The sequence below is a fragment of the Amblyomma americanum genome, chromosome 10 (assembly GCF_052857255.1).
Source record: "Amblyomma americanum isolate KBUSLIRL-KWMA chromosome 10, ASM5285725v1, whole genome shotgun sequence".
Classification (NCBI taxonomy): Eukaryota; Metazoa; Arthropoda; class Arachnida; order Ixodida; family Ixodidae; genus Amblyomma; species Amblyomma americanum.
The window spans coordinates 26,971,032-26,995,001 of record NC_135506.1 but is presented as its reverse complement, the minus strand read 5'-3'; the positions used below and the strand labels follow the sequence as shown (position 1 = coordinate 26,995,001).

The window sequence follows — 23,970 nt, the reverse complement described above, 5'->3', positions numbered from 1 at the left end:
GCCTGTGCACTTTCCTTTTCTTTCTTCCTGGCAACAGCCAACTCCAGTGGGCGCGTGTCTGGTTGAATATTGAGAGACAAAGAGCGTCATGAATCAGTTCTCACTAGTACTTTAGTAATGCACCCTGGCCAATCCTCCGTCGTGGGTATGTGCCATTCAGCCTGAAGACATCATCATCATCATCCCTAATATTCCCCCACGAGCCCGAGTCAGAAGACGACGATGTCTACAAAGGACGCTCCAAGCTACACCCCACGCTCAGCCTACCACGCATTCGCAAGCACAGGCGCGCTGTCCTCGGCAAGAAAAGGGATGTGGTGGTTTGGGAAGATGCTGCCGCGGGCGACCCTACGCCAGCGTCCCTTCCTGGTCATCACCTCCCTCTGCTGCATGCTGCTCCTACTCTATGCGTCCGACAACTACTGGTCGCGCCGTAAACCCACGCCGGGCGCAGAGGTAAGGGTGGACCGACAAGGATGTCTTCACCTGCAGCCAGCGTTCATAGCCGTAGCAGTAGTAGCAGTGCCGTAGGAATGATGGAAATGCGGGCAGGCCCTGCGAGTGACTTCAGGGTGGCCACTATCAAGGCCGGCCGATGGAAGTGCTTTCGAGAGGTCGTGCCGCTCACTGAAATTGAAATTTAAAGGTTGTTTGAAGAAAGGAAATGGCGCAGTAACTGGCTCGCTTCACTGTGGACACCTCAACCACGCCGTAAGGGGGGGGGGGTAACGGGGGGAATTAGAAAAGAAAGGAAGATGTGCCGTTGTGGAGGGCTCCGGAATAATTTCGACCGCCTGGGGACCTTTAACGTGCACTGCCATCGCACAGCGCACGTGCGCCTTTTGCGTTTGAAAATTGATTTTTGAGGAAAGGAAATGGCGTAGTAATTGTCTCACATATATATCTGTGGACACCTGAACCGCGCCGTAAGGGAAGGGATAAAGGATGGAGTGAAAGAAGGAAGAGAGAGCTGCCGTAGTGGAGGGCTCCGGAATAATTTCGACCACTTGGGATCTTTAACGTGCACTGACATCGCACAGCACGCAAGGGGCCTTAGCGTTTTGCCTCCATAAAAACGCAGCCGGGTCGGCTTCGAACCCGGGAACTCCGGATCAGTAGCCGAACGCGCTAACCACTAAGCCACCGCGGCGGGTAAGACGAGGTTGTGAAAGTGATTCCCTGTGTATCTGCCCAGGTCCCGCCTCCACCAACGGCCGAGCAGCCAGCCATTAATATGAGCGTCGAAGACCTGCGGATCTTTGCGTACACACTCAACAAGAACCAGGCAAGGTGTCTTTGAGCTGCTCAGCGCAGTGCGGGTTCTGTCTTTTTCCGTTAATTTTTTGTATGATGCGACAGTGCTAGTATTGCTAACAGCTTAAAAACTAGGAGCCGAACTAAACACTAACACTGGAGAAACCAGCTCTGTTAGTAAAGAAACCGCCAGCTCAAGTGTGCCCACGCCAAATGTTTGAACTTTTTTTTTAATTAGAAAGACACTAACAAACAGATTGCTGTTCAGCGAGGAAGATTAGTTTGTCAACGTGTTTATGTTTGTTGATCATGATTTTATTGTGATTTCATGATGACATATAGACCGTTGAAAGCTTCTACGAAGACGTGGAGTCAGCAATGAACGAAGTAAAATCGCAGTGCACTGTACTGATGGGCGACTTCAATGCGAAGGTGGGCAAGAAGCAGGCCGGCGACTAGGCGGTAGGCGACTATGGGATAGGTTCTAGGAATAGCAGGGGTGAGTTATTTGTTCGCAGATAGAAATGATTTACGGATCATGAATACCTTCTTCCGCAAACGATAGAACAGGAAGTGGACCTGGAAGAGCCCCAGTGGTGAGACTAAAAATGAAATCGACTTCATACTATGCGCTAAACCTGGCATCATTCAGGATGTGGCCGTCCTCGGAAAGGTGCGTTGTAGCGACCACAGAATGGTAAGGTCTCGAATTAGCTTAGACTTGAAGAGGGAACGGAAGAAGCTAGTGAAGAGGAAGTCCATTAACGAGTCAGCGGTAACAGGGAAAATAGAGGAATTCAGGATATCGCTGCAGAACCGATATTCAGCCTTAACTGAGGAAGACGATCTTAATGTTCATACAATGAACGATATGCACCGAAGCGTGGCCTTATGGCAGAGCATCCGCCTCGCATTCGGGAGGTGCTGGGTTCGATCCCCAGTGCCGCCGGGTACCCACCGGTTTTTTATGGGCACAAGATTTCCCCCGGCCTGGTGCTCGGCTCTTCTAGGGTGAGGTGCTTGGGAGAAAGGTCTTGACTACAGTTGCTCTGACGGATCAGCAAGTTCCGCCGTCAACAACCTTAAATCCGCATCGTGCGGTAGAAGCCCATTTGTGGCCCCTTTTTTAACTCTCGCAGAGCGGACTCATTTAAGCTTCACCTAACTCGCAACGCTCGTTGCGACCTCTGAACTTACTCATGAACCACCTTTGTAGGCTGACTGTGTTTGAAACTGGCTTTGTCCCGGAGGGCGCAGCGGGGTTTGTGGAGCTTCTTCCAAGCGTAATCCCCTGAGGAGGCCGGTCGCCGGGCCGGGGACGCTGGTACCCATTTTTACCGGTGGTACGCATTTTTACCAAGTGCGCAGTAGGCGTAGGCGGTCGGACGGTTTGACAGGATACCGGCAAGCTATCTTTGGAGACAAAATATCTGATTAAGGAGCGTCAAAGTATGATGGCGTCTAACCCTACAGACAAAATAGAACTAGCAGAGCTATCGAAGGTAATAAATAAGCGCAAGGTAGCCACCATAAGGAAGTTTAATATGGAGAGAATCAAGTATGCTCAAAAGAACGGAGGTAGCCTAAAAGCCGCGAACACGAAACTAGGCATAGGTAAAAACCAGATGTGCACGCGTTAAGACACAAGGAGGGCAATTTCATTAGCAATTTGGATAAGATAGTTAAAGTAGACGAAGAATTCTACACAAATCTACACAGTACCTAACGTAATCAGAACGTTAATGGGAGGGACAGTAGCGCACCGCCATTTGTCATCCCGCGAGTAACGAGAAAGTAAAGAAACTCTTAGGAGCAATGCAAAGGGGAAAAGTAGCTGGTGAAGATCAGGCAACAGCAGATCCCTTGAAGTACGGAGGGGAGATCGTGCTAGAAAAATTAGCCACCCTGAATGCGCAATGGCTTATAACCGCGACGGTATCAGAAGCTTGGAAGAACGCAAACATTATCTTAATTCATAAGTAACGAGACGCCAAGTGCTTGAAAAATTAGACCGGTCAGTTTACTGTCCGTTGCCTACAAGGTATTTATTAAGGTAATTGCTAATAGAGTCAGGGCAAGCTTAGACTTTATTCAACTAAATGATCAGGCAGGCTTTCGTAAAGGATATTCCACAATAGATCATATTCACACTATCAATCAGGTGGTAGAGAAATGCGCAGAATATAACCAGCCCCTATATATAGCGTTCATTGATTATGAGAAAGCATTTGACTCAGTGGAAACCCCAGCAGTCATACAGGCATTGCGGAATCAGGGTGTAGATGAGCCTTATGTCAAAATACTGGAAGATATATATAGGAACTGTACAGCTATCATAGTCCACCAGAAAGTCAGCAATAAAATTCCAATATGCACGGGCGTCAGGCAAGGAGACACTATCTCGCCAATGCTATTCACCGCCTGTTTACAGGAGGTATTCCGAGGCCTGAATTGGGAACAGCTGGGGATAAGAGTTAATAAAGAATACCTAAATAATCTGCGATTCGCTGATTACATTGCCTTGCTGAGTCATTCAGGAGATGAACTACAAATCATGATCAATGAGTTAGACAGACAGAGCAGTACGGTGGGACTAAAAATTAACATGCAAAAAACCAAAGTGATGTTCAACAGTCTAGCAAGAGAACAGCAGTTCACAATTGGCAATGAGGTGCTGGAAGTGGTAAAGGAATTCGTATACTTAGGGCAGGTAGTGACAGCTGATCCGGATCATGAGAGGGAAATAACTAGAAGGATAAAAATGGGGTGGAGCGCATATGGCAGGTTCTGCCAGAGCATGAATAGCAGGTTACCAATATCCCTCAAGAGAAAAGTGTACAACTGCTGTATCTTACCGGTACTCACCTACGGGGCAGAAACATGAGACTAACGAAAAGGATTAAGCTTAAGTTAAGGACAATGCAGCGAGCCATGGAAAGAAAAATGATAGGTGTAATGTTAAGCGACCGGAAGCGGGCAGAGTGGGTGAGGGAAGAAACGCGGGTAATGACATCCTAGTAGAAATCAAGAGGAACAAATGGGCTTCGGCAGGGCATGTGATGCGAAGGCAAGATAACCGCTGGTCCTTAAGGGTAACGGAGTGGATTCTAAGAGAAGAAAGAGTATCAGGGGGCGGCAGAAGGTTAGGTGGGTGGATGAGATTAAAAAGTTTGCAGGCATACGGTGGGCGCAGCTGGCAAAGGACAAGGTTAATTGGAGAGACATGGGAGAGGCCTTTGCCCTGCAGTGAGTGCATTCAGGCTGATGATGATGATGATTTGTAGAAGTCGAAAGTCTTTGACACGGGTAGATGCACTGACTGGCGTATTGACCGAGGTGAACTTTTACCTACCTAGTTCAACAGGCATCGACCGTTTGATCGATCGATCGATCGATTGATTTATTGATTGATATAGTGATTGATTGATTGATTGATTGATTGACATGTGGGTGGATTGTGCAATCACCCTATCATCATTCGATACATCATTTAGTCGGTCATGACGTCACGGGTGCCATGCTTGTGGTCCACGCATAGCTTCCGCTGTTCACATCGCAATTAACGGATACTAGAGATAGGTGTGCAGTTTCTTGTCATGCATGTGGGCTTTAACATGGCGGCCACTGTGACATTAGTGGAATCCGTCTATACCGGTTGAGAAAGGTACAGTCTTTGTAAAAGAAAGTCAACCCAGTTGGTTTGCTTCTAAATCCTGTAGTAGGACTCTTTTATCATCAATGGAAGTATCAACTTTCAAAGGGGTGATGGCGAGATTTCCTCTCAAGTTGGTACTACTACTGACACGTAAGCCACAGAGAATGGGTTAGAAGCAATACCTGTTGGCTGTTTAATTTTTACGAAAGCTTTGCTACCGACAGCTCAGTTGAGTAGGAGTTCAAGCAGAGGGTTTGTACTTAATTTTCAGTAACTTCGGGTTTCTACAAATTTGAACAGGAAGACTAATCGATGAATGAAATTGGCCGCACCATGTAGGAGGTTCACCACGAGGACAAGTTCGGCGCCCTTGGTCCCTCGGACCCGGTGATAGTGGTGCAAGTGCACGACAGGTGGCAGTATCTGCGCTACCTGCTCGACAGCTTGTCCCAGGTGCGCGGCATAGAGCGTGCTCTGCTCGTGTTCAGCCACGACTATTACGACGTGCACCTCCTCCACCTGCCCAGGGTCGTCAAGTTCTGCAAGGTAGATGTGCGCCACCTGCGCAGCCTTCCTATTCAGCGGTCGTGACCATCGCTGAATAACACCAGTTAGGATAATAATAATAATAATAATAATAATAATAATAATAATAATAATAATAATAATAATAATAATAATTTGCTTTTGGGGAAAGGAAATGGCGCAGTATCTGTCTCATATATCACTGGACACCTGAACCGCGCCGTAAGGGAAGGGATAAAGGAGGGAGTGAAAGAAGAAAGGAAGAGAGAGGTGCCGTAGTGGAGGGCTCCGGAATAATTTCGACCACCTGGGGATCTTTAACGTGCACTGACATCGCACAGCACACGGGCGCCTTAGCGTTTTTCCTCCATAAAAACGCAGCCGCCGAATCGAAATTCGGCTACAAGATTCGGCCAGTTCCAGGAGCATGATTGAAAGAACGTTACTGCGCTACAACACAGACAAGAACTAACCACGTAAGGAACAAAGGATATGCGCACATACGTGGGTAGTCCTTGTCTATGTTGTAGTGCAGTAGCGTTTTTCCAATCATGAGCCAGTTCGAACTCACCCAACTTGCTTTACTACAGTTTCTGGGGGCTAGCAGATTGTAGCGCCACCTGTGAGGCGCCTTACAACTTTTCTTCCTCCACCACATCTATCTTTTGAACATTTTGGGCGTTTCATCGGAAAGCCGCTAGGGGGTGACCATCCGTCAACCATCAGTTCTCAGCCTGGTCGGAGTGGCTGGTTTGATACATGAACCCACAGGGCGAGCCTCGCGACTGCTCTGGTCAAATAGCTCTGGTCGTTGACTCGAAACCGTAAATTAAGGGGCTGTCAAGGTGACCGCAGCTGGCACAGGCACAGCTGGCCACAGCTGGTACCATCAACAGCAGCAGCTGATGATGATGATGACAATGACTGACCTCCCCGAACCTGGCAAGAGTTGTCGGCGTGTGCTCCTGAGGGGTTGTACTAGCACGGTCAGCCTGGGTGTGTGCCTTGCAATGGCAGATTTTCATTATGAAAGAATATTGTTGACTAAACGGTACAGCAGTTGCTCAACATTTTCCGCTTCAAGATATGAAAAAAAAGGAGTGTGCAAAAAGCTCACAAGAATATTTCTACTTGGAAGTAAGTGTATGGCGTAAACGGCGCTATCGCTCTTCTTTATTCGCACCGGGGGATGACAGCACAACGTCTTGATTTTTTTTTCGTCCCCGTTCAATATGTCGTTTTTATCTGACTTGTCTACGGCACAGCACGTGTTCAAGCGATAATTCAGCTAACGCAGAGAAAGCCTCAGCACTTCTGTGTTGAGGGTGTAGGCGTCCATCACAGGTGTCTTGACGTAGTACATTCCCTATGTGCAGGAGTAAATATTACACTGCCGGTTAATTTTCGCACCCTATATTCCGCGTGCAAATCGCGATGCATCACTGTATACGCCGTGATGCAACAACCGTATTTACTCTGTGCATTGCAGGTGATGCAGATATTCTTCACCTATTCCACTCAACTATACCCCCACGAGTTTCCTGGCGTTGACCCGAACGACTGTCCGAGGAATATCCACTACGAACAGTAAGATTCCGCAGTAACGTCGCTGCACCATTCGAGGTTCGCCATTGGAGCACGTGATGACCATTAAGGCAACTAGGACTTTGATCTCGTGTGGATCACATGCGATCCAGGCTTGACTGAGAACGTATAAGTTAACGAAAATTCAAAGAGAACACATCACTACCTTGCATTCAACGACACCTCTCTAAGTATATGAGTGAGTAAGCACACGTAATTTTTTCCGCTTCCTCAAGCAGCTTCCCTCAGTATGCGTGATATCCTTAGTGCATTAGACAATTATCATAGCGTGTACCGTACCACCACCATTTACCTCGTACCGCGCCGAGAGCGCAAGCGCTAGTGCCAGCGCGCACGTACAGATGGCGCCAGGTGCTGACATGTGGCGCCTGAACGCTATCTGCGCATGCTGATTGGAGACTCACGGTACTTGGTAGCGTTGGTGGTACACGTTTTCACATTTAATGCGGAGGTAGAAGAAACCAAATAAAGCGCCACCAAAGTGTTGCCTTTAAATTGCTCTTTCCTGTACATTGGCAAGCGTGGTGGAAATCGTGGTAGTTCGTGCGTTTTGCTGTATTAAGACAAAGGTACAAATATCCCCGCTCTGCCTTCTCCTCCGCAGGGCTCGTAAAATCGGATGTAACAACGCTGATTTTCCCGACCAATATGGCCACTACAGGGAGAGCAAGTTCACCCAGATCAAGCATCACTGGTGGTGGAAGGTGAGCAACCTTCAATTATTGAAGGGTCATAGCGCAGCGCCCTCTTCAAGAAAGCGACGCACACATTGTTTTGAATGTGTAGTAGAAGTACCGCGCTATCGAGCCACTCAGTGCGCACGACTCCACTCCAGCGATACAACTGAGGGCACCCTTGGAAACTTGCGAAAACCAGTGGGAATCTAACGCGTCACGCAAAGTCTAAACCTTTCGGTACCTAGATTTTCAGCTGAGGGTGTCTGACAAAGACTACATTGTTCAGTAGATTTACCTCCTCTTGCTTCTTCACTGAGCTCCTTCTAAGTTATCTCCTTTGCTAATGTACCAAGGCAGCATTAAGAGTCGCCTTCCAGGCGTAGGAACAGTAAGCGGTCATGCCGCATTTTGTTTGTTTGTATTACAATGCTTCCCCGGTTCTGCGAGCCCGTCTGCTGCTAGAAAAAGAAAAGCAAAAAATCTCCAGCTATTATAACTCTCGCTTCCAATGCAGGATGCCCACAACTTCCACTTGAAGTACAGCAATTCCAAGGACACCCTCATAGCACAAAATAGTTTGTTACTACGTATCTGTCTGTAGAATTTTCTATTTCATGCCACATAAAAAAAATTACCATTCCGCTCCAAGTCTGCTCATCGTGCGTAAGCAGACAAATTAAAGGAATCGGACCAAGTTCTCGCGCCGCGTGCACCCAGCTGAACGTCGTGATGGAGAAGCTGAACGCCACCCGCTACCACGACGGCCCCATCTTGCTGCTCGAGGAGGACTACTATGTGGCCCCTGACTACCTCTCGGCCGTTATGCTACTCCTCGCCAGCAAGCCCAAGTGAGTAGCCGCTTTGACGATGTTCATACTTCGACGTACGACGTCAACAGCGGGCAAAATTAGCTTCGCCCCTTCTAAACGCTGCGGCGTTCATACTTCATGTTCCGCCGTAGCAACGGAGTTATACGAATGTGACGGCCAGGAGGCGAGAGGGCAACCGCGACCTCCTTCTTGCGCTCCTACTCGCTAGGGGCGAGCAACCGGTTTTTCTGCAACCGGAAAAACCGGTTGCTCGCCGCCAGCCGGTTCTGTACCTGTCAGGCATTCTACCTCATTTTCCACTGCCGCGGTGGATTTCGCTCGTTTCTAATGCCGAATGCCGATATGTGAACGTACCAGAGGGTGAGCGCGACGTTACACTTGTATTTCTATTGGTTTGTGGTGGGCAACCGGTTTTTTCGACTGCATAAGTCGTTTTCGAACAGCTAGAGACGCCGGAAAATGAGGCGTAGCGGCCTATTTTACCCGCCGTTGGCGCTGTGTTCCTTGTTGCGTATCGGCCATGACTGCCGACTGCGCGCAACTTCCGCGCTTCCATATATTTTCCTTGTATTCGAGCACTGCATTCTCTGGATTTGATTTTTTATCTCCGTCTATGATTCAGTAGTTTTGGTATCATCCATGCGTCTTATTAACAAGATTCAGGTAGAGAAATCCTACACAGCGATAATGCTTAAGATCACATTCATGTGTAGACAAAGGTTACATAGAAACTTGGTTGGTTTCCATTAGCTTACCGCCTTCTCCTGTTCATTTTCCTGACGCCTACATCGTAAACAGGCGTACTTAGAACCACAATACCACTATTTTATGTGCAGTGTTGGCAAAGTTATGTATGGTTTATGGGCGCTCTATATAGTTTCTCGGCTTCGTTGACAGCGTGCTGCAGCTGTGCTGACGCTCGGAGCTAGCAGAAACAAATATGCTTCGTCCAACCTGTCCCCGTTATATAAATCATCGTAACTGAAACAGCGCCAGTTCCAAAGGTTCCTGCGCCAGCACGGTAGGAAACAGTTCTGTCATTCATGAAGTAGATCGCACATTTTTCAAAACGGCTATGTAGTATCATAATGAGTATAAAAGTGTTAGTGTTTGCTCTTTAATCCAGGTCTCGTTTGCAGTGCAGTCAGTGCACGCTGAACATGCTTTCTTTAGTAGTCAGTACATAGGAGGCTAGCAGTAGTTTCTGCGAGGGGCCGGTTTGAAGCTGACCCCCATGGATCTGGTTTTCACTCCTTATACCTACAGATTCTGCGGTACCAGTTTGTGCCTCTGCATGGTGGGGAACGTCAAGAACGATTACTCCCTCAATGCGCTTCTCAACGACGCCGTGAGTCCCTCTTCTTTTCGAACCTTGTTCGCAGGAAAAAAAAAATCACGTAACGATCAATGCGATCTATGCGCCAGAGTGCGTTACCATTAGTGTCCCCCCTGTACAGAGCAGCCGCTGCTGCTCACGTGTTCAGACCGCGCGAGCGGGTGGCGCGATCCAGACCATCAGTCACCGTGTGACACGCCGTACGCCCTCTCCATTCACCTCGCTTCTCGACCCTGATTGGTGGGCGCGGTGTCCCTCTCGCCACTCACCCCCTCTTCACTCTCCCACTCACCCTCTTCCTGAAAGTGGAAAAGTCTTTCGACACTTCACACGCCAACGCCAATGCCGGACACTTCGCGACAATTGGAGTTCTAAGGCTAGAGCACTGTAAAAAGTAGTACAGCGCACAGTTAAAGCGATTTACGTAACCTGACGTTCATGCCCTGTTTTCATTTTATATTTCTTGTCATCCCATTACTCCCCTACTGTAAAGTGAGAGAACAGTGTGCACCCCCCCTCAAGGTTCACCCCATAGGAGCGCCTTGTCCAAAGATCATCTGGCTAGTATGACCCCAGTGGTCACATTCTCGAGGACTTCCGCCGTGTTGACCCGAGCTACACAATATTTCACTGACGACATCAGGTTACACTATACGCAATGAAGCCAGCCGTTGTCGCTCTAAGCCTATCTGGCTTTCTATGGAAGCCCCCGGATTCGAACGGAGGAAAGGTTAGATACACGTTACATGAAATCCTCCGCCTATCCTATAATTGTGGCTATTGATAAAAGGAGATGCGGAGTAACTGTCTCACTTCTCGGTGGACACCTCAACCGCGCCGTGAGAAGCGGATAAATGTAGTCAAAGAAGAAAAAGAAGTGTAGTGGAGACCTCCGGACAAATTTGGACCACCTGGGGATCTTTATCGTGCCCTGACATCGCACGGCACACGGGCGCCTTTTGGTGAGCTCGAGATCGGTGGCGCTTAATGCATCGAGAGGGACGTGGAGGTTGTGAGGAGAGCAAAGGCGCATGCATTCCTGCAGTAGCCGAGTTGGGCATTCGCGCACATAACTGCAACCTCATGTAACAGTAGCATGTCAATACATTCAGACAGAAGCGCAGCTTGCTTCCGTCCAAAACACGTTAGCCAGCCAGTACAGGCGCAAGCCAGTATGCATCAGCGGAGAACGCAAGATTTCTCGGTCGCTACATGCAAGGGAGACGCTATTTTTCCGTGGACGAAATTGCGCGCAATCGTTATCACTGTTTTCAAAATGAAAAATAATTGCAACAGAGTCGGTGGATCATGCTAGCCCTGGACAAAGACCTGCATGTGAACCGTGACCGACCTTCCAGAACATGGTGATGATGGTTTGGTTGTACTGGCACAAGGTCAACTGTGCCAAAACGCGCTATGGCTAACATATTCTTTGGTCAGCAATAGATCGTCGGCCCAGTTTTGCAAGCGTTCCACTACAGGGAAATCAAACATCAAACCACGAGAAAGCTTGTGCCCACTGCAAAACCGATTGGTGCCCGGCAGTGCCGGGGATAGGACCACGTACCTTCTACACACGAGGCGGATGCTCAGACAACTATAGGTCACCGCTGCGGTGGGCTTCAAGAACATTCGATGTTATGTTTAATATTCGCACTCATCTCCTCTCCTTCATGTACTTTGCGTACGGCACTACAAATGCGCTCGATTATAAAAACTCTCAGGACTCATGGAAAGGAGCGAGTAGTTTAATGAGTGACAATATATGTAGATAACGAAGCACAACCTCGATTAAATCACGTGATGTCGTAATAAGCATTCTCCTAAGCAAAACAACAAAAGTTTGTTACTTGCTTGTGCCCAGGTGGAAGTTCGCCCCTGGATCAAGAGCACGAACAACATGGGTATCATCATGACCCGGGACGTCTGGACGGCCATACGGGGATGCTTCAGCGTCAGTGTTCACCTTTAATCAGTCGTTGGCGTTAAACAATTGTTCTCCCGATTTTAGAACAAGTTTTCTCGATCTTATTAAGCCCTTTTCTTACTCATAATCATGTTACACAACGGGCTCCTTACTCCTGAGATGAAAAGTGTGTCAAGAAACGAAGCATGATGATAGTCACCATGGTGATAGTCACTATAGTGCACAACGATCTTCTCACCGGTTATATATGGACCATATATTGAGTGGTTGCCGCACTGTAACATCTGCAATTTATTTATGGTTTATTGCATAGAAACCAAGAACCAGCAGGCAGAAAAGTGTTAGACACTGGCCTAGAAAATACCGTCCTGCATTTTCGCACGCACAGCAGCGCTTATACTATTTCAACCCAGACGAACTTCCTGCTAAAATTTAAAAGACTATTCCGAAAGAGAGAGATACCTCTCATCACATGAAAAGAACGACAGACTGCTAATCATATGAAAAACCATGTTGTGTTATGACAAACAAGCAGTCTGTGAGAAACTGTTCAATTGATGTTCTATCCGCTAGAACTGGTAAGTTAGCTTGGTATAAACCGACCTTTTCAAGCGGCTTCGAGCGTTATTTCCAATCATTGCTTTGGGATTCCCTGGTGAGAGTTTAATAAATTTGGCACCTGAGAGAGAGAAGAGATATTATTCAGCAAACTTGTGTTAGTCACCGAAGAGGAGCCGGGCCTGTTAAGCCAGACACTCCGTGAGGAAGAAGGCGGCGAGGGGAAGTGAGATTAGACTGGAGACGACCGGTCATGTGTGTAGACAATAGACGTTTTTAGCATGCCGGTGACGTACTACCGGAGACGTATACCGGTTTACCGGACGCCGGCTGCGCATGAGCAGAGGCATTGTTGGGGTGAGGGGGAGCCACTGCGCATGCGCAGCCGTCTCCAGTAGTACGTCTCCGGTATGCTAAAAACGTCTATTAAACGTTTTTTAGCATACCGGAGACGTACTACCGGAGACGTATACCGGTTTACCGGACGCCGGCTGCGCATGAGCAGAGGCATTGTTGGGGTGAGGGGGAGCCACTGCGCATGCGCAGCCGTCTCCGGTAGTACGTCTCCGGTATGCTAAAAAAGTCTATTAAACGTTTTTTAGTACACCGGAGACGTATACCGGTTTACCGGACGCCGGCTGCGCATGCGCAGTGGCTCCCTCTCACCCCAACAATGCCTCTGCGCATGCGCGAGAGGGGTCCGGTAAACCGGTACTCGTCTCCGGTAGTACGTCTCCGGTATACTAAAAACGTCTATACGTCTCCGGTAGTACGTCTCCGGCATACTAAAAACGTCTATTAAACGTTTTTAGTATACCGGAGACGTACTACCGGAGACGTATACCGGTTTACCGGGCGCCGGCTGCGCATGCGCAGTGGCTCTCCCTCACCCCTACAATGCTTCTGCGCATGCGCGAGAGGGGTCCAGTAAACCGGTATACGTCTCCGGTATGCCAAAAACGTCTATTGTTCATGGTTTGCGTGAGGTTCAGGGCAGTCGGAGCAGGCTGAGGGAGACAGGAGGCGGTAGAGCTAGAGGTACACGAGGGTGATATGTCCAGCCTTGAGAACCATAATATTACTGAGACAGCTAAAACTCTTTCTCCCTAAAATAGTTCTTCATTGTGGCATCAACGACTTGCGTCAGCGAGTCAAAGTTTTGCTCTCGGAGCAGCGTTCACGTGAGAACGCTGGGTGGTAGTCCCGAACCTCTTAAGGCAGCGAGTACTTAACGTAGGGCGAATGGCCCCGCCGTTGTAACAACAAAAAGCTTTCACGTTCACGCACCGGCCGATGAGAATGCTATCTAGGCAGACATTGCAAAATTATCGACTCTCTGTTGAAATTATTCTAAGGGGAGCAGTGGGCGGCCTTGGGAATTCGCTTTGTGTTGTCAAGTATGACATTCAAGGATGCATACACCACTTGGGCTGTGGATGGAGACCTTTATGCAACTCAAGGAGGCAGTGTCCACGGCCCAAACTAGGGTGCAAAATATCTGTTTTTTTTTCTTTTCTGAAAACATCCTACTGGTACAAACACATCAACAGGTGTGCAACATTCCCTGCACGTTCGCAGGAGTTCTGCATACATGACGACTACAACTGGGACCTGACGCTGACAGCCGTGGCCAAAAAGTGCTTTCCTGCCAACAGCCTCACCGTCAGCATGCGCATCAGCAGGATCTATCACATCGGAGAGTGGTGAGTGCCGCATCTTCATTCGAGACGTATTCTTGAGCGGTACACCTCCATATTTCCACTCTGCTTGTTTAGGGATCGCACAGTTTGAAAAGCGAATCATGACTATCTTTGCAATATCATACTTAAGATAGATGGTCTAGTTCTGCTGCATCTTTTATATTGCTTGCTTGTCTATTTGATACAATACATTTGAAGACGAATCGACGAAGACAAGCTGCAAACTACATTACTCGAGACAAATTGGTTCACATGGTGGACGACGTTGTACCTTCAACTCGTGCCGTTTAAACTCGCAGCTGTTAGGCTACGGATGTGCACAAACAGGCCATTTTTTTAACTTCTGTTGAAGGTCCCGAGAGCGCGCCGTTGACTCCGCAACCTCCGCCCATATCCATTTAATCTTTTCCTTTGATGATATAGCAGACCTTGCGGGCTGGGAACTTCTGACCTACTCTGTACCTTTTGTTTTGTGCGACTACTAAGAGCGTAAAACAGCAGTGCCCCATCATTATTTCATGTCTTACAATTCTGAAAATGAAATTTAAGGGCTGAATGTCAGCGCCTGTGGTGTCTCTGTTTCGTCTTGGTTATTTCACTTTGTTTTTGAAATGGATCAAAAATAACATGCCCAGCTATCCGTTCTTTTGAGCATCTTCGTCAAAAATGTTTCATCTTATACCAAACCACTACAAGGGAGCATGATTTCTGTACTGCGTAGCTGTTTTCCAGGCGTGTGGTTTTCCGGCGTGCATCCTGAATTTTTGGAGAGTGCCCGTCTTATTTAACAAGGCTGCTTATTTCGTTCAGTAAACTGTAGTAGTAAATTTTCATGAAGCTGTCACGAACCCTGGCGCCCTTTTCTTTCACAGCGGCGTACACCGGCGTCGCAAAGAGTGCCGGGAAACGATGCTGCGCAAGGCTCGACAGGTGATCCCGCCGGACGGCTTCGGTTCCGAGAAGATCAGCGCACTGCGAGCGATCAAAGCGCGCGTCATTAACTTGCCCAAGGTCAGCGGAGGATGGGCCGATGTGCGCGACCACCGGCTCTGCGTCAAGATGACGCTCTGGGGCACCTAGCCCGTCTGCGCACAGAGGATGTGCGTGTGAACGTGGAGCCACCATTTTGTGACCACCCAAGTTTTCACTTTGTTTTAGAACATTTGAACAAAGAATCTGACAAGTCAGCAGGAATGCCCACGCGTCGTTCTCATAGTCACTGAGGTTTTGTCGAAAACTTTCGTTATCAGATTGTGTTAAACAAAGATGTGTTCGTAACTCTGGTTACCATTGCCTTAAGACGGCAGTAGCAACCAGATTCTTCCTTTGGTTGTACTTTTCACAAAAAGTGTTAATGATAGTGTGTCGAGCGTTAAGGTAGCCCGTTGGGTAGATATATTCCCCTCCGTCCCCTGGCACTCCTCTTGCAGTAAGATTAAAACGTGTGGCCCCTTTGCTGTTTGTATGTCACGGAACTACGAAAGATTTCACGTTCAGTAAGCAGTGCCGGGTCATATTTTGCTTGAGCGATGTTTTGTCTAAAGTTGTGCTCCGAAGTAATAAATATTCACGCCACAATGCGTTCTTGCGTGTCCCGAAGCAAGGTATTTTGTCCACCTGTGGTTTCGGTGAAAGTGCAGCTGCGTTCAGAGATCTCGCTACCTTCGGTACAGGACACCCATACCATCTGCAGACTTCAAGTCCACAGAGCTCCCGCGCTATCTCCATGACTGGACACAGGTGTTTAATGCGGAATAGCGCGCCTTATGCGTAGTAAAGTGCACCGACACACATGCACCTACGGCAGCTTCCTTTCGTGCCACTAACAAGAAAACTCGAGGCAATCCGTTGCTGCCTGGCAGCGGCGTCCCTGTGCACATTCTGGCAGTCTCGTACCCTCCAAGCTCTCAGTAATGTCGGTTGCACGGAGCATAGCAGTTAAGTAGCGTAGCAATCTTGACAGAGCTAGCGGCACTGAAAAAAACTTTATTAAACATCACTCAATGCTGCCCACTTAGCATCTATGAAGTCCTTGCGACATCCTTTGCCTCGAACTTAAGACCGCGACCCATTTCTCACCGGTTACACGCTCCAATCTGGCGATTTTTAAAGTTGCAGGTAAGCGTTGTCAGCGAAACACATTATTACACTGCTGTCTCATTTTTTTCGGGATCGCCCCCGTTGATTTCGGGCCACAGTGAAACCACAGTACCCGGGACCCACGCCACCATCATCCTCGTCCTCTTCCTCGTCGTCGAGCTCGTCGACAAGCGTGCTGAGGGGCACCACGGTGTGCTCATCCATGGCCTTGCGGAGGTCCTTCGACATCTTGCCCATGTTGTCCGTCAGCTTGTTGATGCAGTAGCGCAGGTCTTCCTCCTCCGCGATGGTCAAGCCCTCGGTCTTCTTCTTGGGCAGCGGCTTGGCGCCCATGGCCTTGCGGAACATGTCGTGCACCTCGTTCATGTGCTGGCTCAGCCGGTTCACGCTCGCCACCAGCGGCGCGGTGGTGTCGGACTGGATGGCCTTGCCGCTCATCGACGAACTGGGAATGGACGAAGACTGCGGCATCGAGGACAGCGACCTGTCCAGCTGGAAGCTCACGTTGGCCCGGTTCGCGGCGGAGACGAGGTTGCCCTCGCTGTCCACCTGAGCCTCGGCGTGGAGTTGCACTTGCGGCTGGGGTGGTCCAGCCAGGCTCGCCCTGTGCTCGGCCCTGGGCATCAGGGCATCGAGTGGGTCAACGGGTCTCGCGATGGCCCTCGAGACGCCCGCGAGATTGTGCGCGAGCCGGCCGACATTTTCCTCGAGAGGGATCAGCCTACGAAAGCAGGAGGGGAGCGCGAGGGAGAATAGAGATAAGCTCGCGGCTTCTCCTATCGTGCTCTGTTTCAATATTAACTGCTCCGACCTGATCGATGCCTCTCTCGTTTTCCACCGTGTCGGAAAATCTCGCTACCCTTTTTTTTTCGTACAACCTATCATAAAATTTTCAGTGCCTCGCTCTTACGTGTAGTCACTCATATTATGCCGTGATAATAGACATGAGGTGGACCAGAAGCGGCTGCTCACTTGGGCCCAACAGGTAACCGATGTGAGTTGGCTTGCCCACTTGTCTTTTGATCAAAGCACAAACTATACTGTAGTAGGTTCATATTCATCCCCTCATTATTTCTGCAACCAACGGTGAAGCCTCTATCAATCTATATCTGGTCATGTTATGCAGCCAGAATGTGTCGCCTACAGGTCAGGGCACAGAGGAATAAGTCTAAGGCGCGGGTTGCGAAATAACGTACCTGTTTGCCATAGGCGCTCCATCATGCGGTGGGTACGGGTTTGGCTTCAGCGACTGCGTCAGGGCGTCCATCTGGGTAGCCAGCTTCCGGAAGTAGACGCTCAAGTCAATCCGCTCGCGGGGAGGATCAGAGGAAAGCCGCTCGAGTGACGGGTTCTTCATTTTCGGCGGCGGGGGTGGCGGGCCGTACATCTTTGGGAAAGGCGGCGGGTTGCTCAGAGCGTTGGCCACGTTGTCCAGATTGTGGATCCCGCCGATGATGGCGCTCGCCGCGATCTTGTTCGCGTATACGTCGGAGCCCATCAGGTCGGCCGGGTTCACTGCGCCGACGGCGGCCGCGGCCAGCGCGGGGTCGTCCATCTTCGTGTAGTCGGACACGTTGCGCAGCTCCTGCAGCAGCATCTTCAGGAGCTGTATGAGCCGCAGCATGTTGTTTTCCCACACCTGCCAAATTGGGTCGTCGTCGTAGGGCCTCGGGTGCTCGGGCTCCGGCTCGGGCGTCGCCGACTTCGGCTTGGGCGGCGGCGGTGGCTTGGGCCGCCTCGAGATGTGGGTGGTAGTGGGCTCCTTGGGAGCACCCTCGTCCGAGCCCAGCGACCCCGAGACAGACTGGCGCACGCTGACCTCCCCGGCGTCCAGCTTCTGGGTGGCCATGAACTGCGACGCCATCGAGACGGGTACCTGGACCGTCAGGTATTGCGTCGTCGCGCCCTTGGAACTCGGTCCTCCCGACATCACCTTGGCGTTCACGGCCATCTCGGGGGCAGCTGGGGCGGGCGCGGACTTACGGCGCTTACCGCCACCACTCATCACCGACTGCTGCGCCGTGAATCCTGTAGGACTAGCAGCGCGAGGACTGGAGGCGGCGGGGCTCTGCTCTCTCTTGTAGATGTTGTCCACGATGTCCTTGAGCTGCATAGAGTGGGAGCTGATCTGCCGCGCCAGGCGGCAGATTTCTTCGCGTCGCGTAGGACTGAACGCCATGGCTTGGTTTGGCCCGTCGGCAGCTATCGGAAGGATTCCGACACTCTGGGCGGGTGACTCCGCGCGTCGACGGCGAATTTTGGCCAGGAAGCAGCAATTTAAGCAGGGCCTAATGCGCCCCGCAGGTCGGGGCAAGGTTTAGCAGCTCGTCATGGCTCGCATGGCGCGAGCGCCGCCTTCCGCTTGCACCTCGTCCTTTTCTTCGCTCCTCGAGATTCATGCTACACCGAGGAGCAAAGGTCTCCGCTCCGCATTGTCTTAATATGACGAAGGACCTTCGACGACAGACCGTCCTCGTAACGGAAAACCTTCCTGCAAAGCTCTGCAGCTGTGGTCTATTGGGAACCATCCGCGATTTTCACTCTCCGTGGAAGACAGAACATGTATTTATTTTATCGAAGAATTTGACTTATTAGTTACTTAAATAAGATGAAAACAAACTACCGCATCATTATAGTTTCACAGCGCTGAGTACACCCCGGGGACCGTTCTTTGTAACAAACAGATCTTAAACAATGGATGTTTGTTTTGTTGCGGGATATAGACTAGATTTTTTTTTACAGGCTATTAAAGTTGAGTAGAAGAGAGGGACTGGTAACCAACTGGCGCGCTTCTTTTTCTCCTTTCTTTTTCCGTATATTTTCACTGCTTTCATCAGCAGCTGCTTTCTAAGCATTTCAGACGGGCTGCGCCGGTAACAGCGTAAACTAGTGCTGAAGTAGAACTTTTTGCTGGGCCGGCTGGTGCGCGTTACAGAAAGAAGCGCCAGTGCGAACAAACGCAAGAGAGCGACGCGGACAAGCGTACAGACAACCGATCGTTCTAATCGGAAGTAAACGTCACCATGTGCACCAAGTGACATTTAAACGTATTAGCACCGCCATTGTGCGCCTATACGTATGTTGTGCGTGTTTGCTTCAATAAAAGATAAGTTGTCAGTAAGCGCTTGTCCGGCCACTCTAAGTTTGTTCGTGCTGGAGCTTCATTCTGTATTACTGAGCGTCGCATCTGCATAACAGCACAATTGATTTAAAGCAGCATGAGGTAACAAGGTCTTGACTCGTCAAGATCAAGAAAATGTAAATACAAGGTGGTCAACTTGGGGTGAGCTTACACAGTCCGAGGCCCGACTTAACCCGCTCCTGTCAGGTTCATGCAAACTAATAAGCTTTTTTTTAATCAAAACAAATGAGGCTAAACACGACAAGCGGGCGCCCGAATGGGAGGACTGTTAGAAGGGAGCAAAAGGCGGCCAGGAGGTGTGGGTGGGGTTGTGACTGGAAACAAACTGCTATAAGGTCATGAAATCAAGGTCGAGGGGAAGGAGGCGAGAGGATCAGAATAAAAAGAGACGCTCGAGGTCCTCGAGATCGATGCGGCCGAGTGCAAAGCGAACCTGACCTCAAGCGTGCAAAAGGAGAACGTCCAGAAAATCTGGACATGCGCACCTAGTTCCCACAGCGGCCATCACGTGCTGCATGAAGCTGAACGCCAAGAATTACCGGAACCAATTGGTCCCAGCTGCATCCAACTGGGAACTGTTTCCTAAACCGGCTGGGATCAGTAAGGATTTTCACCTGGGGCCCCACTATGACCGCAAAAAGCATTTTGTTAGGAGGATTTGGCAGCGCGTAAGAAGAGTCATGGCTCTTGTTACTGAGCCAATGTCTGCGATAGAACCGCATACGAAGCGAGCTTTGGGTATGAAAACCACAAAATAATCCCACAGACCAGACAAAATAATCGGATGCGTCCCTCAAATTTAATACATCGAGGCAATTAAGCGTTGGCACCAAGCTATTTCTTTTGTGGGGCGCAGCAATGAGTCGTTAAGTCCTATAAAAGCTTCTGCATAAAACACTCATCAGGTCATCTCAATCACCTTTCCTTTAAGTAACCATTTATGCAAACGACACAGCAGTGTTGCCAAATGCCACAGAGGAAATGTGGAATAGCTAGAATGGCTAAAACAACCCAAAACGAGCTAAAAGTGGTTGAATGTTTCTAAGTGCTTTTAAATGTATTTTGTGCACACATAGCACCTTGATCAGTGAAGCTGCTATATTTTAGCCGGTTTAAAATGACACCAAGTGCTAGTCCATACAAGGAGCACAAAATTCTCAGCTTTAAACTCTTTCCTAGCCCCGCGACAGGCCATTGGATCACAAAACATTTCGTCAAAAGAGGCAAAATGCAGACAAACCGTGCTGGGCGGCTATCAGTCCACGGCTGACAGCGACCTCAGTAGCCCATCGGTCATATATGACTGATGTTTTGAACCTGCCGCCAAAAATTCAAGACAGCGCCCCTGGACAAGCTGCACAATCTGGTTTGCTTTCTATAGCGCCATATGTTAGATTTCAGGGGTTTTTTTTCTACCGCGACGAGGCAAGGTGAAAAATGAATCTGACCGTATGAAGTCCGCTGGTCTGCGATCATGGCGTCTGTTGCGCCGCGCGCTCCTGGAAGGCGAAAAGCTACACTATATAGGAAAGCTATACGGGCACTTTTTTTTTCAGAGCAGCACAAGTAAGTTAGGCAACGATGCTGAATGGTCAGATTTCAGTTCCGATTGCGAGAATTAGTCTCAGAGCCCTGTGACATCAGCGCGTGCTCACGCATTTCCTTTTGCCGTTGACGTTGTATTCTATGCAACGCGCTTGATTTGTAAATGATGAGTGGTTTTATTTGTTGTTTTAGGGCCTTTGCAACATATATTTTAACAAATGCACCACCAGATTTTTTATTACGATTATATCAAGGAAGGTCATGCCCCGTTTTCAGACGAAGGGCCCATTCACTACCAACCGAAAAAAAGGAAAAATAGGAACTGCAAGCTCTGGTATATAAAAAAAAAGAACAGAACTCAGAACAAATGTAATGTGCAGCACATATCCTACACCTACCTCTACTTCACGTCCTCACGTGCGCCTGCTTTCTCTAGTGGCACAGCAGTGATATTGCCTAACTTGAAAGGCCACGTAAAGTGCAGTGTATTATGTACGTAGCTGAAAATCGGAAGATTGGTAGCTAAGAACAGGTGCAACGTATTGTGTATCTAATTTTTTAATAGATTTCTGCACCTCAGTGCAGCGGCTTACTATTGTGTTGCCGGTATTCCTTTTGTGCTACTAGCATATTACTAGCACCGCAGCGGTGGCCTCGTGGTTGAGTATTTTCCTCGCATGCGGGAGGTGAGGAGTTCGATCGCCAGTGCCGCCGGGTACCCACTGGGAATACAATGGGTACAAGTCTCCTCTGGCCTGGTGCTCGGCTTATTCCGGATGAAATGCTTGGGAAATGGGTCCTTGACTCCACCTTGAGCAAACGAAATATACCTTGCGCCATGGCGCTCTTTGGCCACAGATGCCCTTGTGCCATAAAAATTCACTATCATCACCAGCATATTTAACCAATAAATTTTCGAAAAGCTTTGTACACAAAACTAACTTTTTTTTACGTTCGGAAGTATAATCACTAAGCTACGGTTCAATGTATTACAATAGCGCATTTAGCAACTTTTATTTTAAAACACTCAAAATCGGTCATTTTTTTCGCAGTAAGAAACGAGTCAATGAGAAAGCATTACCATAAAAGCCGGCGGCGTCTCTGTGTGTACGTACTCGAATCCCAGGGGTGGGAAAAAATAGGGCGACATCATGACACAAAACCGTCGTACGACACACACAGCCCTCCATGTGGCACCAGTTTTCCCAACAACATTCGTACTAAAACTGTGATGCAACTGTTTGTTGTACAGAAGTCCAGGTGGCGTCATATGATTTTTCATTGCACTTGTACGTACATACGTGCTAGTCAAGTTGGTGGCTAGCTTGCGACAGGGATTCAAACCAACAACATAAGCACCTTCAATCGTATGCCTTCCCAGACTATTTACCCCCTAGCCTTAAAGGGGCTCTGAAACGCGTTCCGAGTAGAGCACATTAACTCACTTAATCACTGCACTGTGTTGCCATGAAAACCAGAGCCAAATAATACTCTTCTACACGCAGCAGACGACCCACGATCACGCGTCAAAAGTTGGCGAGCCCTTCCCGGCGACTTTTTCACGCTCGCACCCTCCTCCGTCTCCCGCATCTGCGTAGACAAGGCGAGAGGTGGCCATTGCTTAGATTGTTTCAGACGTCAGGCAGCTGCCGTGGCCGCGGCCAATAAGCCGCTTAGCTCCGGCGGGTCGGGAAGCTCCGCTCCCAGGTCGGCGAAGGAGCGCCTACCTTCCAGCGTGCAAAAAGTGACGAGAGGAGAGGGAAAGGCGCGAAGACGCTGAAATTCAAATTTTAACTACAGATAACTCAGTTTCTACAAAGCGCATTAAAAAAAATTCTTGCTGGACACTATTCGTGAACCGGCGTGCTTCAATATCCCAGGCATGCCGAAACTTTATCAGAGCCCCCTTCACAGCCCCTTTAAAGCAGCGTTGAGGTGTCCACCAAGATGTCAGACAGCTACTGATTAACTTGGGCCATTCCCTTTCCTCAAAAGCCAATTTACATATCAAAATTGTGATGAAAACGTTCATCCTCCAGCACGCCGGGTGGTGTCATAGATGCTGGTGGTGTCATACGCACGCACGCACGTGTGTGTGTGTGGATAGGTGTCACCCAGGAATAGTAATGCTTTCGCATTCCCACATGTAAGCAGTCTGAAGTATCTCTGGCAAATTTTTCGTTGGTGTTACCTATGCTCAGGGCATTAGGAGAGACATAACTGAAGAAGCTAATTTACTACAGCACCACTTTTCGCCACAATTCAAGGCACGCGTGCTCACACCAGACGACGAGACGGATGAGCTGTGAATGCAAGTAGCCTGCGAGTATACCTTGATAAAATCGAAACCGAAGCTTTTGGTGAAAACCAGTGCTACATTAAACTGTTAGAAATACACCGAGCGCCCTCTTTGTATATTAGCAACAGAAGAGCAATACGCAACAAACAAATATGCTTCTATCGAAGCCAAAGCTTCCTGGACGCGGCAATAATATTACACCTTTGGCGACCATTCTGTTGCGCTGCACTGCCTTGGTGTATTCAGTGTTTTTACCCGCTCATATTTGCGTCATTCCTGTGCATTGTCCTTCGTAGATCTTGTTGATTGTGTTTCGTTGCATCCAAAATAAACGTTGCTTGTCAGTGTCTTAAAAATCAGCGCAGCTGACCCGTTCATGCCGTAGAAAGGTCGATAACATCGCACAAAAATCTATCGATGAAAGCCGGAGAGTGCGTAGGCTTGTAAATGTTAGGTGATACCCTCTCCCATTTCTGTGGTACAGGCTGTGGTACAGCAGGGAAGCCAGTGCAAAAAGATGAGCCAGAGAGGATGGGAAAAAAAAGGTGGGACTGTGTTGTTAGTGGCTGTGCACTATGATGGAACGAGGGAATAGGAAAATGAATGAAAAGAAAGACAGGGAGGCATTTAGAGCACCCACCGGACTGCCCATAGAGAGAGGAAGCAAGCCATTATCTCTTCCTCCCTCTTTTCAACTGCTTCATTCCATTTTTAGAGGCATGGTTTGTTGGCCTGGTTTGTCCTTTAACACAACACTAGATGGTGCTATATGTTTAACATTAGCTTTATCACTAGTAGAGGTATTTGTCCTCACCAG

General features: G+C 49.0%; 2 protein-coding genes across 3 annotated transcripts; one reads left to right on the top strand and one right to left on the bottom strand.

Moving 5' to 3' along the window:
* The first annotated feature begins 250 nt into the window (after positions 1-250).
* On the top strand, positions 251-15,652 carry LOC144106762 (alpha-1,6-mannosyl-glycoprotein 2-beta-N-acetylglucosaminyltransferase-like). The gene is made up of 10 exons (XM_077639609.1): positions 251-456; positions 1,196-1,285; positions 5,249-5,455; positions 6,924-7,021; positions 7,644-7,743; positions 8,434-8,564; positions 9,813-9,894; positions 11,747-11,836; positions 13,946-14,070; positions 14,940-15,652. The coding sequence occupies exons 1-10, from the start codon at positions 313-315 to the stop codon at positions 15,145-15,147; spliced, it is 1,275 nt and encodes a 424-aa protein (XP_077495735.1). The 5' UTR covers positions 251-312; the 3' UTR covers positions 15,148-15,652.
* A 381-nt stretch (positions 15,653-16,033) lies between these two features.
* Positions 16,034-18,552, bottom strand: LOC144106761 (uncharacterized). Of its 2 annotated transcripts, none has more exons than XM_077639607.1 (2): positions 17,364-18,552; positions 16,034-16,888 (listed from the first exon to the last, which is right to left on the bottom strand). In XM_077639607.1, the coding sequence occupies exons 1-2, from the start codon at positions 18,344-18,346 to the stop codon at positions 16,225-16,227; spliced, it is 1,647 nt and encodes a 548-aa protein (XP_077495733.1). In that variant the 5' UTR covers positions 18,347-18,552; the 3' UTR covers positions 16,034-16,224. The 2 variants fall into 2 exon arrangements, with proteins under 2 accessions (XP_077495733.1, XP_077495734.1); XM_077639608.1 differs by having other exon boundaries at positions 16,034-16,783.
* Between the last annotated feature and the right edge of the window lie 5,418 nt (positions 18,553-23,970).

Coding starts and splice junctions, on each gene's coding strand:
- LOC144106762 (XM_077639609.1), top strand. CDS start 313: ATGTGGTGGTTTGGGAAGATGCTGCCGCGGGCGACCCTACGCCAGCGT. Junction 1,286..5,248: donor ACACACTCAACAAGAACCAG/GCAAGGTGTCTT, acceptor CGCACCATGTAG/GAGGTTCACCACGAGGACAA. Junction 5,456..6,923: donor GGGTCGTCAAGTTCTGCAAG/GTAGATGTGCGC, acceptor TGTGCATTGCAG/GTGATGCAGATATTCTTCAC.
- LOC144106761 (XM_077639607.1), bottom strand. CDS start 18,346: ATGGCGTTCAGTCCTACGCGACGCGAAGAAATCTGCCGCCTGGCGCGG. Junction 16,889..17,363: donor GGAGCGCCTATGGCAAACAG/GTACGTTATTTC, acceptor CTGCTTTCGTAG/GCTGATCCCTCTCGAGGAAA.